Source organism: Grus americana, chromosome 4, assembly GCF_028858705.1.
Source record: "Grus americana isolate bGruAme1 chromosome 4, bGruAme1.mat, whole genome shotgun sequence".
Classification (NCBI taxonomy): Eukaryota; Metazoa; Chordata; class Aves; order Gruiformes; family Gruidae; genus Grus; species Grus americana.
This window is the reverse complement of record NC_072855.1, coordinates 10,351,327-10,365,000: the sequence shown is the minus strand read 5'-3', so window position 1 is coordinate 10,365,000 and position 13,674 is coordinate 10,351,327. Positions and strand designations below refer to the sequence as shown.

The 13,674-nt window shown below is 36.5% G+C and overlaps 1 protein-coding gene across 18 annotated transcripts in view; it reads right to left on the bottom strand.

Annotated features, from left to right (window-relative positions):
- Nucleotides 1-13,674, bottom strand: part of ADD1 (adducin 1) — a 67,350-nt gene that overhangs the window by 23,249 nt on the left and 30,427 nt on the right. For all 18 annotated transcript variants that reach the window (XM_054825560.1, XM_054825551.1, XM_054825559.1 and 15 more), the window contains exons 2-9: nt 10,398-10,610; nt 8,973-9,135; nt 7,695-7,846; nt 4,436-4,516; nt 2,544-2,693; nt 1,427-1,570; nt 1,205-1,303; nt 647-823 (exon numbers count right to left, since the gene is read on the bottom strand). In XM_054825560.1, coding sequence (XP_054681535.1) covers nt 647-823; nt 1,205-1,303; nt 1,427-1,570; nt 2,544-2,693; nt 4,436-4,516; nt 7,695-7,846; nt 8,973-9,135; nt 10,398-10,592 — 1,161 coding nt within the window. In that variant the 5' untranslated portion in view covers nt 10,593-10,610. The remainder of the gene's footprint in view (nt 1-646; nt 824-1,204; nt 1,304-1,426; nt 1,571-2,543; nt 2,694-4,435; nt 4,517-7,694; nt 7,847-8,972; nt 9,136-10,397; nt 10,611-13,674) is intronic.

Here is a 13,674-nt window from a genome sequence, read left to right as displayed (position 1 = left end):
TTATTACAGTGACCATATTTTTTTTATGTGTTCATTACCACATCTACAGTCACCACTTGGAGCCTTCTGACAGGAAAAGCATCATCTTTCCCATTAAAGCTGGACAGCAAATGTTGGTATCTGGTCATTCATTACAGATGGTATTTTAATGAAACTATTTTATCAGAAGACTTTTATGTATTTATTTGAAGTCTGTCTTTTGAGCTCTTCTAGGTTCTAGTAGAGTCTTACAAAGTCAAATCATGCTGGACCCTGCACCTGACAAAACATTAACACTGTTATGCATTTTGGGAGGGGATGGGAACAGAGGGGAGGACACAGACTGAGGAGTAGCAAGCACCGCAGTAGTCTGATTTGGAAGTGCCAAATCACACAAGGATCATCTCTGATCTCACCAATAACCACCAGGTTATGAATACAGAAATAAATCTGCTATCTGCACAAAGGACACCTGAAGCATTCTGTGATGCTTTTCATGTTGTCTCCTCCTCTGAGGGTCCTTAATCTGTAGGAAAGAACAGGCTGCAGGCTGTATAAACTATGGCAACTACATGCAGCCCATTCTTTACTTATGTCCCTTATTGCAGCTTTTGAAGTATTTTATACATTATCATATGAAACAATTAGACAAAAATGGCTGTCTTACCAGGTTATCAAGCATTCGCATAAGAGCTTCAAATTCCTGTTCGCCAATCTGCCATTTTGGATGGGACACAGTACCCTCACCTGCTGGAGACTCGGGGGAACGAGACTTGGCTTTATACTTTCCAGGATCTAAAAGCACTAAATTGTCAGGTCCACCTGCACTGGCCAGGGTACGTACCTTAAAACCAATAAAGACACCTTTTAGTTTCTTGGGGGGGGGGGATAAACTCCAAAAATAAAAAAAATTGACATCAGGAAAACACAAGATATCTACTTTATTTTAAGGCTAAATAAATTAACATCTTTGTATAAAACTTGTCTTAAGGCCTTGAAAATATTTCTGTTTTAATAGGCAGTATATATCAAATCGTTGGTTCCAATACAGTATTTGACTATTGCTGGTTAAACCAATGTTTTGGATGTCCTCGCATAATGTAGTGATTTCACAGATCACAGTGTTAGTTTAGATCAAGAGTTTAACCAGTAAAGTGCATAGCTATTAATCTGTTTGAAGGTTAATATAGCAGACTATTATTACATAACACACTAAAATTCTTACTTGAATCTCACAGGCAAGCACTAGATTATGAATATAGTAGAAAGCCTCCTCAACAGTCTCTCCAACTGATACTAAGCCATGGTTTCTGAGAATAAGGACCTAGAGAGACATTGCAAAGAAAGTTAACAGCAGTAAGGCAAGTATTTTCTTACTCTTGATTAAAGAGCATACCTCCCCCACACCCACACATACTTTTCTTTAATTCTAGATATAAATACTGACCTTGCTTTTAGGCCCCAAATTTTTCTGAATAATCACTTTTTCTTCATCATCCACTAGAATACCATGGTAGTCATGATAAGCTACTTCCCCGAGAGAAAGTGCTTCAGGGGAAATTGGCAAGAGACCACATTTCATTGCAGAAACCTGAGAAATATAAACACAACTTAATTTCTTGCAACAGAAAAAAATGGAAAAAAGTGATAAGAATTATAATAAACCCCGTATTTTATATATGTTATATATGTGTCTGTACTTGCACATACATAGCAGTCTTATAGTCCATCCCTAAATCCTCTATTTTTTACAACTTTTGGATTGGATACAAAAGTCACATTGATCTTGGGTCTCACTCAGTATGGCTGCTTTTACATGACATCAACACCAATATGAAAAGACTCAGGAAAAAAACCCCAAACCACAAAATCAACTGCATCCTTCATTCCTTTCACTCCACTTAGTGATTTAATTTTTTTTCCCCCTCCAAAAAGAAGAAACTTAGTGACAAACTTTGATACGGGAAATTTTGCAGCATTGTGGGTAAAGTTAAGGAACATTTTTAAAGATGACTGTATAATTCACAGTTTTAGGAATTTGATCATTTATTCTTAAAATGGTTGCATCACTGCTGTTAATCAGTTTTTTAAAAAAATTAAAAAAATCTGAATGTGAACTTTGAAATAGAGTCATCAGATGATGCTCAAAAAATTCCAAAATGGTAAAACTGACTTGTAACCAGTTGTTCAAATGAGAAATATTGGAAAAGTTTCAAATATTTAAGAAAACCTAGATAAATTGTGCTTTACAAAACCAACAAAATACGCTAAAGCTCTTATGACTTACTGTCAAAAGATATGGTCTTTTGTGGAAAAGGACACAGAAATATGAAATAGGTATTTTCCAATTATAAAGTTCAATTTACTGTCTGGCCACTCATGTAACAACCACATAAGAACGATCTGATTGATTCAAACAGAACCACGTATTTGAAGGCAGACTTAAAGGCTTTGTGTGCCCTTCAAAAATAAAAGCAAATCTATGATTAAGGGGGACCCAGCTATTTTCCAGTTGGGTGGGGTGGGGGGAACAGGACAGATGATAAACTAAAAAGCGTGCTTACCGCTGCCCCTGCTGGCGTATGAATATGAACAATGCATTTAACATCAGGTCGAGCTGCGTAAATTGCAGAGTGCAAAGTGAAACCAGCTTGGTTTACTCCCAAGTTAGTGCTTCCACGATCAACTACATCTCCCTGAATATTGATTTTAACCTGGGAATGAAAAGAATTAGTTTCATAAATCAATCAAGACTGCCAAAAACTCTGATGTAATTCAGCTTCTACCACTGAAGCTCTAAAACCATATTTCTTTCAGTATTTTATTTTAACAAGTGTCAAAATGTGCACAATAAGGCTGTAGGTAAGTGACCAGGGCCCCAGCTTGAGAATAAGCTAACTGAAGAGGACATCAGGAACTACATGATATAACACGAGAAATCTCTGCATGTAACAGGTAAAGGTGCAAGAAGCTGACAAAAATTACAGACAGCACTGTGACAAATGGCTGTGTTTCCCAGAGTTACAGTGGAATTACATAAAGGAGCTTGCAAACCTTACAGATACCTGAAGAGGAGTATTGGGACCTTTTGGGGAGTAGGTTCTGGAAAGGCCAGCACCTAGGTAACCATACCACCGATACCACATAAGGCTGAGATTGCCCAGGTGATAATATTATAAATATCAAATGTGGATATGGATGTAGCAAAACTGGAATAAAAGGGGAAATGTAATTATGCATGGGTTGTTTATTTGGGAGAGGAGAAGATCGGAGAAAATGGAATTTCAAAGTGGAGAAGGGAAGAACAAGCATGGGAGAAATGGAGAGAAAGGGGTGATAAAGGGTCAGTCATGTAAGCAGGCTGCTGGTCAGCATGCTTATCTGGCTAGGCTATGTGCCTCATCACTGCAATCTATCTCATTAAATCCTACTGCTAGTTATTTTCTGTGTGAACATACACTCTACTCTGTGTGTGCACATTTTGCTACAGTCATGTAACCTTCAGTGGCAAGGCACTTACATTCCTGATAGAGATAAAAGCACAACACCTTTAAAGAAAAACAACACACACCAAAACACACAGAATAGCCCCATAGCGTGGCCCTTACCCTCTCCCAAAAATCTTGTAGTAACAAGAAAGAGCAGGTCTCAGTTTTCTCCATTCCTTTTCCTATAGTTTTTTCAATTTTACAGATGGTTAAAGCAGACTCATGTAAGAAGGAGCCAACTTTACAGATAGCTGAGGGGGCATATTGGGACCTTAAGGTGTAAAGAGCAACACAAGTTTGAAATGTTACTACTCTGCACATACCTCACCTCTCTGCTAGAGGTTACTTACCTTACAATAGCCAGGTGGAAAGAACAGTGTGGAAGTTTCTATTTTGTTTCAACGCAAGAGAGACAACCACATTAACTCAAGCTGCCTTCAGCAGCAGTGTGGACTACACTGACGATAAACATCCACAAAATGCTTCCTACTAGCTAACAGTTAAGGGAGTTGTGCCTTCAACTGCAACCGTTAAAACCTCAAAAACATAATTCACCTACAGTCTCAGCTAGTTACATCATGGCAACTAAAATCAGGCACCTGACAAAATGTCTTGAAATTGTAAATGATTTGCATCATCTATGTCCGAAACACACACTGTTTCCCTCAGCAAGCCCGACTCAACAGCCAGCAGCGCTCAAGGGCATGATGTGAATAGCTGTCCAAATGACCTGGCTCCTCTTTACAGCTCGATCAACTGGAGGACACCTGGTGGTGAACATGTGTAAAGAAATCTCTCTCAGAGATACCTCAGCTGGACCAAACCCAATCATGTTCAGTAAAACTATTCTAAACATGTAACACAGAGTAAAATAGTCACTAGGATAGAATTTAAACAGTGACAGATATACAGGCAGAGCAGATTTACCTATTCATATTTTACAGCTATGAAAAACAGAAATTGCTTACCAGACTAGATGCAGTAACTTCACTATAGAGGAGTCCAAAAGGTACAATGAGGAAGTGCTCCTGCTCAGAATTTACTCTGGCCTAAGGATAAAACAAGAGTAAAAGAATATTTTAGTAAAGCATACAAGAAGGCCCAAAACCATGAAAGTTACTTTCACTTCCTGAGTATGGAATGGACAAGTATGCCTATAACATACGCAATATGACTTATGTATGCTACAACACATAATCAACATAAAGCACAGTTAATTAACTCATGCTGAATAAAAACAGAAGGTAGGTACATGCCAGAGTCCTTCAGATTGGTGGAAGATAGCAGTAAATCTTTAGATCCTGTGATAATGACAACTCTACTACTGCGGATAAAAGGAATGATACTGAGAGAAATGGGAAAAAAGTTACCAGGTTTTTTAGAAGAATGACTTTTTACTAGGGTAGAAATACAGTTGAAGTATAACAGAAAGTATGAAATAGAAGTGTGTGAGAAAAGGCAAGAATTTGGCCCACAGATCTAAAACATTTTGATGCTGAGAAAGGGTTTCATCACTGATGCAGGTGCCTGTGAGACATCTGGGAGCAGTACAGCACACTTGCAGGTTTTCTACCAAGTATCCTGCCCCTCACTTAGTTTTTTGCTCTTTTGTTTAATTCACGCAATCAGGAGTTTATAATACAAAAACAATTCTGACTTCAAACCACACACATCTTGGGATGCATCTGTTTAAAGTCTGTACAATGAGAAGTAGAGCACAGCTAGCTATTTAGGGGTGTCTCAATGGATAACTAAAAGGCTTCAAATGTTTTACTGGACACATGAGAACTCCCTACTTTGCTATGAGTCTACCCAGTTTGTGTGTTTGGTTTTTTGTTAAAGTTTTTTTAAAATTTTACTTATTTATGAGTTTTGAATTTCTCCGAGATTCAGCTACTTTATGTTCCCTCATGTCTTCTACTACTTGCAACATTAAATACATACATAGATATAGTTCTATGGCAGAGAAAAAAAATTCTAAAATAAGTAGTGGATCAGTCATCCAAAAGCTTCTAGTAGAGATCTAGTTTCCTTTACAACCTACATAACATACTATAGCATAAGAGTCAAACTGCACCAGTTAGTTGAAGATAACCTGTTCTTTTATGAATCACCAAAATAATTCTCCACTACAGAAGTGCAAATGATCTAGAAAATCTTTTACTTATTTATGCAAGACAAAGAACAGGTATTATTCAAAAGGCCCCAAAAGCTCATAAGAAAGCTCAAACCTAAGATAAACAAGCAGCAAGACTCACAAACCACCTTACTTTAGGATTAGATTGAATAAACAGCTCATGCCCTCAAAGCAAACCAAGACTTGATGAGTGATGTGTACCTTCTGTAAACCTGTAATCTCAAATTCTGCCTAACCTTGGAGGCATTCAAGTTTACTCTACATTACTGTACTTGACATCAAAGCTCCTGATGCTCTGTAATTCTGCTTCTGCCTCAGTACTACATCAGTATGAAGAATTCCACACACAGCAGCTGTCAGTGATTAATAAGGATCCAGAAAAGCAAAAAATATTCCACCTAACTCCCTGATATGCCCAGATTGGCATATGCTCTCATATCCTCGCAATTCCTTTCTCCTCTAATACACAGGCTTATGCCCCTCACAGAAGGCTGTCGTATCTTTTCTCTTACTTAAGTGCACTGGCAGCTTTTAACTTGAATGCAATCACCTAGTAATTAGAGCACCCACTCACAAAAAGCTGAAATCGTGGAGTCAAACTCCAGTTCTGCATGAAGTGGTAGGCATTCACCACAATACATGGGAGTGCCATACTACCACACTACTACTTAATGTACAGGTATATGGAACAAAGACAAGACTATTTTGTAAATATAACAGCCTTGTTCTATACCAGCTTCCAAAGGTAAATTATATCTATTAGTCACCTTTCAGAATGCTATTCACTGGAGGAGTTTGTAAAAGATGGGTGAACTATGACTTGTGATTGCTGCTGACGAACCATTAACCAAGAGCTTTCCAGTACCACTTTTCCCTTTATAACTGTCTAAAATACTTTCAGAATCTCATACTCCAAGTGCTTTGACTGTCTTCCACCTCAACTGGTATCACCATTATCTAATCTTCCTGTGCTTCCGCCCCACCAAAAGAAAGCACACTTGAGGCATTCCTTCCCAATCAGATGCTCTTGCCTTAACTACTTCGCTGGGCGTGCTGCTCTTCATTACATTTACCTTTTTATCTAAATGCATAAACATTCCCAGGGCTGAACTTTACACTAGAAAGCCATCTCCAAACCTGCCTGCCTAATAATCTTTTTACTGCATTAACGTCCCTTTTACATAATCAATTCTCCTGTCACATATGACAAATCAGGGGGAGGCAAAGAGTTGTTTACAAGAACCATTACATTGGATATGTTCCCTTACTACAGGAACCAAACGATCTAACCAACATTGCCTTGATCCTGTGCCTAGCCATATCATCTTCATCAGTTCACAAATAATATACCGTGAAATCTCAAAAAGCAGTAATAATAAAATTACCATATTTATTCAGACTGCAACTACAAGAACTGAAAATACATAAAGGACAACCTCTACTATGTAGAAAAAAAACAATTCAGCTCTGTTAGTAAAACAATTGACTGGGTTGCACACACCACAGCTGTGACTTTACTCATGAGACTCATGTTGATCATTCTTCTGGCATATAAAACCTCCTTGATTTGACCTCCTTGTCATTATTTTTATGGATGCCAGCAATTACTCAGTCACAAGGAAAATTGTTGGCACACTGCATTAAGCTAAGTAGTTCACTCAGGTTCAGAAATACTATGGCTTCTTTTTCAAAAAGCTTGGTACCTTGAATCATAAAATTCAACTGAGTTATTAGTAAGAAGATACTTTAGTACTTAGCAAGAAAACTAAGACATGACGTTGCAGAGTAATACATGCAATCATTCAAAGCATTTAAGATACTAAAAGATTGAGTCTTTCAGGAATCTTAATTTCATCATAAGAACTTTTATATACACTCTCTTAAGACTCTATTCAGGCTATGGTAGCTGACATCCAAGCTGTTCCAGCTCTTATTCTTGAGATGCAATGACAAATCTCTTCACTATTACACTGCTTTCAATACCACTTTGCTCCTCTTCCACACAAAGAGAAAATGACAGATGGGGGAGGGAAGCAACTCTCTTGCCTGTTAAAACAATTGCTTCAGTTATCTGCTGATTCAATACTCACTGTTATATGATTGTAAATAAGCTGAGACCAGCCAAAGAGATCTGCTAATCTGTAGAAAGCCGCCAATTTACATCGTAACAACTTCTCCCCTTTTTCATAAGCAATGGAATCTGATCCTCTCAGATCATTCACTGGTGTCACCATGCCAAGACCTGAAAAAGAGAAGGGGTAAAAAACAAACACAAGGGGGGTTGCATTCAACATCAGTTAAAGCCTAACAACATGCACCGCTATTATAGTGCTTGGTTGTAATAGTTTATATCAACATATTAACCTAAGGAATGGATAGCAAACTTTAATTACTATAATGTCATGATTTACACTATACAAATATAATGACAGTCTCGAACGAGGTCTTTTATCTTTGGTTGACTCAGCATTCATTTCCTTCCTTAATATTCATTAGTGCTAAGGTGAGAGTGCATTCCTTAGCAAAATATTTTCTTCTCTCTCAAACTAATGATTGGCTGTAAAACACAACTTCACTGTTAATAAAAAAATGTAACCCAAATATTCCATTTTTTGAGATATATGATTTGGTATTCCTGAAAAGGAGAACTGTACATTTAAAAAGATGCACACAAGTTCATTTAATTAGGAAACATTAAGTACAAGCTAGAGAGAGGAGGATTATGGTAAATAATTACAAATACTGTATTTCTAGTTAGAATGCAATTAGAAATGTAGTTAAAAGTAACTGCGATAAAGCAGAAGCAGGCCATGCTACAGTCTAAACTACAGATTTATTTTGGAGCACAGGCAAGGATTTATATTATCTTAACACAAAACCTGTGTGTACATGCATTTGCACACTTTGTTTTTTGTTTTCCTTCTTTGTTTTGCCTGCTGATGTTTCTTGTCTATAGCTTCACTTCACAGAAGAAAGCTGCAAACAGTATTTCAATGACAAAAATAATTAGTTGCTAAAGACCTTCACTGTTACGAGACTACTAATGAGCATTTCATTTTCCTGCAGACAATCCATGTGGTAAATATTAGCAGTATTTAAATCTTTAAATTTTTTACTAGTGCTGACTTATCAGGCTTACTTTTCAATTAAGATAACATACTCGAAATAGCTTTTGATATCAATTTTATATACGAATCACATTGCATATCACTGATCAACTAATCAATTCATTTTATGTTTGCGATGTTTCTGTGAGTGGAACAGAATAGCTTTGAACTTCACAGCACTTTTCATTCACATGGTCTTAATTTTAAGCCTTTAAAAAAAAAAAAGAAGAATCCAACTATTATAAATTAAGGTGCACTCACTCATGTTCAATGCAGCCATCCCGCCTTGTGGTGCTGCAGGGTAGACATTTGGTACATTTGTTGTCATGAAATCCGCAATCTGCTGTAAAGCCAATAAACCTGTTGGATTCTTCCCCTTCTTAAATTGTTCCTGAATCATAGACTCCAGTTCTTCACAAAAAGCCTAGCAACAGGACATGGCACATTGTAAAGCATGATCAAATGTTCTTCAACCTTTTATACACAGCTTCTTTTTAGCACTTAGATGGAAACATCCTATACCTCTTCTGAAAAAACAGCTCAGGACAGAATTACTGCATGCATAACGTTATTTAAAAATGTTGCACTCTGGAGCTCCAATGATAAAGGTCACTTATTTCTTTTGTGAATGGAAATTCCAGCATTCTCTCTTCAAGTAACACCAAAACTCATTGAGCCTACTAATACAGATTTCTGGAAGAAGGAGCAGGATGTACAATTGACGTTAACACAAAACATGAAAGGAAAAGTAGTAGACCCAGAAAAGAGGAGGAAAATTATCAGTGTGGCTCACAGTGAACTGAGAGCCAAGGAGGCATCCAGGAACACAGGATGGAATAGCCATTGAATTTTTAAAACACGTTTAAACAAGGGATTGTTTACTATTTTCCTGGGGTTTTTTGTTTGTTTTAGTTTTTGGGGTTTTTTTTGTTTTAACCTTCAAAGGAAGAAAACAAGATTTTTTTTTTACTATTGGTGGTAGCTGCTGCCTTTGACAAGAACACTGGAATTTTACTGAAACCTATTCTAATCATTAAAAAAAATTAAATAAAATGGGTCGATTTCACATAGAAGAACTGTAAATATAGCTCTACATCTCTATTCTTAATGAAGTCCTGTCATGAAATGTTTTGTATCTAAAACTCACCCATCAGTTATTAGAAAAGGAACAAATATTATGGGAGAAATTTTCATTTGTGTACTTTCTACCTGAGGGAAACATCTTTAATATTGCATTTCAATCATTCATAGTTTATTATTGTGCACTCTTTCAGAAAGAGATATATAAAAATATTTCATATGTCAGAATCATGCATGAAAAACAACACAGGACAGACCTGCCTGGTGTAAGCTACTCTAAGAGTTACTTAAATTAAGTGTTTAAATGAATACTAACTGAAAAAATGTCTAACCAGGCATAAATGGACAATATGAGAAAGTGTTGATGATTACACAGAGAATTCTGAAAGCAAGACTGAGGAGCTGCTTCATGAGTAGACAACAAAAATTCAACCACATAATGTGAGGAAAAATTAGGCTACAATTAGGATACTTTAGAAGAAAGGCCAACCAGAAAAAAGATCAAATGGATCTAAGATACCACAAATTTCTCCAATTCTATAGGGATATTAAAGACACTAAATTTATCACTTAAAAGATGGAGCATTTTTTTTTTTTTTTTCTTACTGGGCTTTGAAGAATCATGGAAACTCTCTTCTTCTGTTCCATCATGTTAAAATCCTGGCGAAGGTCAGGTGCCATATTCCTCTCTCTCAAATAATCTGGATTATTTTCATCAACTCGATCAAAATACCTCTCTTTATGAGGGGCTGTTGTTGGAGGTGGTGAAGTCACCACCCCCACACCAGAATCACCATTCATAGTACAGTCTTAATGAACCTATGAAGAGGGGCAGAAAAGACAAATAAATAAATCAAGTAAGGAAATAATTAAGAACTTTATGCATGTTTCTTGTTCCAGAGAAACAGTTAAAATCCTTCTAAAATTAGCACGGCTTCCCAAACACAGAAACCATGTTTGCACAATTGGACAGCAATATTTTAGAGAAGAAAAAAGGTTTTAAAATACAAGATTAGAGAAGTAGGCTAACATATATGCAAAGACAAATACGCTACATACGCACATACTAAACTAATACAACAGCTCCCATTTAAACTATCTCTAGTTCTTTAAGCTGTCTACACAGCCTGATTTTCAGAAGCATCGAAGTCCCTGAAACCTTCTCAAAGACAATGACAGAGAAGTTCAAGATGCGAAGTCCAAACTGATTGGGGGTTTTTTATCTGTTTTTGGTTGGTTTGGGGTTTTTTTAACTTAAAAAACTAAAGCAGACATAATGAAAAGAATATTGTAGAGATCAGAATTTAGGTCATTAAAAAAAAATAGGATATTACACTTGTTCATTTATATGAAGAATCAACCCCACCAAAATATGCTCAGATTGCAAACACATTTCTGGAGTCAAACTCAGAAATACTGACTCTACAACCTGAGGCGTGCTTTTCACTAATATATTTATTTTAGGTTCATTCAACACCATGCACATCATGGGATTAGCACGTGGTTTTTGGAATCTGGAAAGAGCATACACAAACACAACCTACACCCACTGGCCAGGGTTCATTTCAATTTTAAATGTTGTAATCAGCAATTGCATCTATCTACTAGAAAGGCTGAAAACTCAGCTGGTATTGCTCATGCACACATCCTTCTTTCACTCACAAGAATGCCTTTGAGCAACATAATCCCAGTTTTCTGGGCACAATATTAAAACCTTCCTTCTAAAAAGGATTTTGTAAGATTTTTTTAAGCCTTTCACTGACAAACAACCAGTTCAATAAAGCCACCCTTGCAATACCTTGAGACTCAAACTTCTGATTCCTGATCAGCTGACATATCAAATTAAAATTAAGCTTTTTCAGAGAATATTTATCGTCTTTGCATCGTACATGATTAAACAAAATGTCACTAACACAAACGAACTGTAAAAAGAATATTTAACTCTGAATGGCTTGCTAGTTCAGCAAACTGCAATTATTGACATTATACACAAGATACGCAGGGTTGAAATCCCTTGCCATCATGACATTTAGCAAGTTTACTAAGAAAATGAGCTGAGAAAAGCTAGTAGGTTTTTTCCTGGAGGTGGAAGAATAGATAAAGAGAATAAAGTAGCAGAATCTAGCTCTCTGTCCCAGTAAGGTAAAACAGACTCATTTCAATAACACCAATTTAGATTTGGGGTTCACACAGTAAGAACAACCCTGATTTAAACAGCCAATTTCACTATGCACCTTCAGTTTTGCAAGTTTAATACCATTAAAAATCTGCTGATATTATCAAGTCATTGCAATTCTTTTTTCTATGATATAGGGAAGGTATGTATCTTCATTTAAGTAACAATTAATCTTCTACATTTTATAACTAGGAAAATCTTATATACGTGTCTATTCTTTTACTATTTTTAGATTTTTCTTAGTGACTCACCTTAAAGTGTACTTGCTTGTGGATTTTAATTTGATTAGGAATTTACTTGCATATTTACTAGGTAAAACCACCTCAGACGTGGATCCACATAGAAAAGGCAAGTTTACATAAATTATTTTTAAATGCAAATTATGTTAAAATTATTGCAGTGAAGAAAGTTATCTACTTCAAGACTTCAGAATTAGCAGATCTCATCTTTAATTATGTTAGAAAACAAGTTTCAAAACTCAAGTGGTTTCTTATTTCAGAATGAATAAATCACTGAACTGAGACAGTTGAACACAATAAGCAAAATAAAAGTATTTTCCTTGACTCTGCAGATGAGGATACTACTATCAAAATCTATGTTAGCACTTAAGACACTCGAGTTTTAGATGCTCAGTGATTTCCACCCACTGAGTTACTAAATAAACACACACAGACACCTCTGCACTCTTTAAAGTATTTTATTTTAAACCAATCAGTTTAGGCTTTAAAAGTCATGGCCTGATTTTTTTTTTTTCCCCTTTTTTTCTTTAAAGTAAGCACATGCACACATCTTTATTATTAAAACTTCTTTTCATTACTAGCTTTCCTCTGCGCAGGAAGAGATATAGGGTATAGCGAGAAGAAATAATGCTTTTATCAGCGCAGAAAACATTTAAGGTAGACCTAGAAGGTTTTTAAACAAGTGAAGTTATAGCAAAGGAGTCACCTCTCCTTTGGCAGCTTCAGATCCCTCACACGCACCCTCTAAGTCCTCTTTCTCATCACAACCTCCAGCCTGCACCATCTGCCATTTCATACCCCAAAAATGCTTTCCAAGGCCTGCTACCACTTTCCACAACCCCCCTTCTGAGCTCCATTAGCTATCCTGATGCCTCTACATCCAGATTTTTGTTGAAAAAATGATGGTTTGCAGATCCAAACATATGGCTTACTCTTACAGTAGCATGCCTGCTGAAGCATTCAGCTTCCAGAATATATTCAAGTGTAATGTTGCATCTTGTGTATGTGCAGTCTTCTTTAAAGAAGAGTACACATGCATCTGCAAACATAATTTTGCATTTAATTATTCACACTAATTCCATCTTACTTTCAGAGTACCAAAAGCTACTTCCAAGTTAATTATACCTATTAATTACTTATCTTCAGAGTTTCTTACTCACACTGAAAAGAAGCTGGTCCCTAACAGCCTGCACAGGCAACATTACAATGGGATCACAGTGCCTTGCCACAGTTGGTATCACTCCTTCACCCAAGTATAAGGCGGCATTTAAGAAGGTCCTGGGGAGCATTACTGCATCACCACTATGCAGTAGCAAATAATTTAACAGGAAATTCAATGTTTAACATTAAGTGATCATTTTATATCTAAGGTTAAAAATCAGTTTCATAGCTCAGTTTTGTAGATACCCAAAATTACTAGACCTTGGGGGGAGGTGCCATTAATTAACTGGTTTAATGTAACTATAAT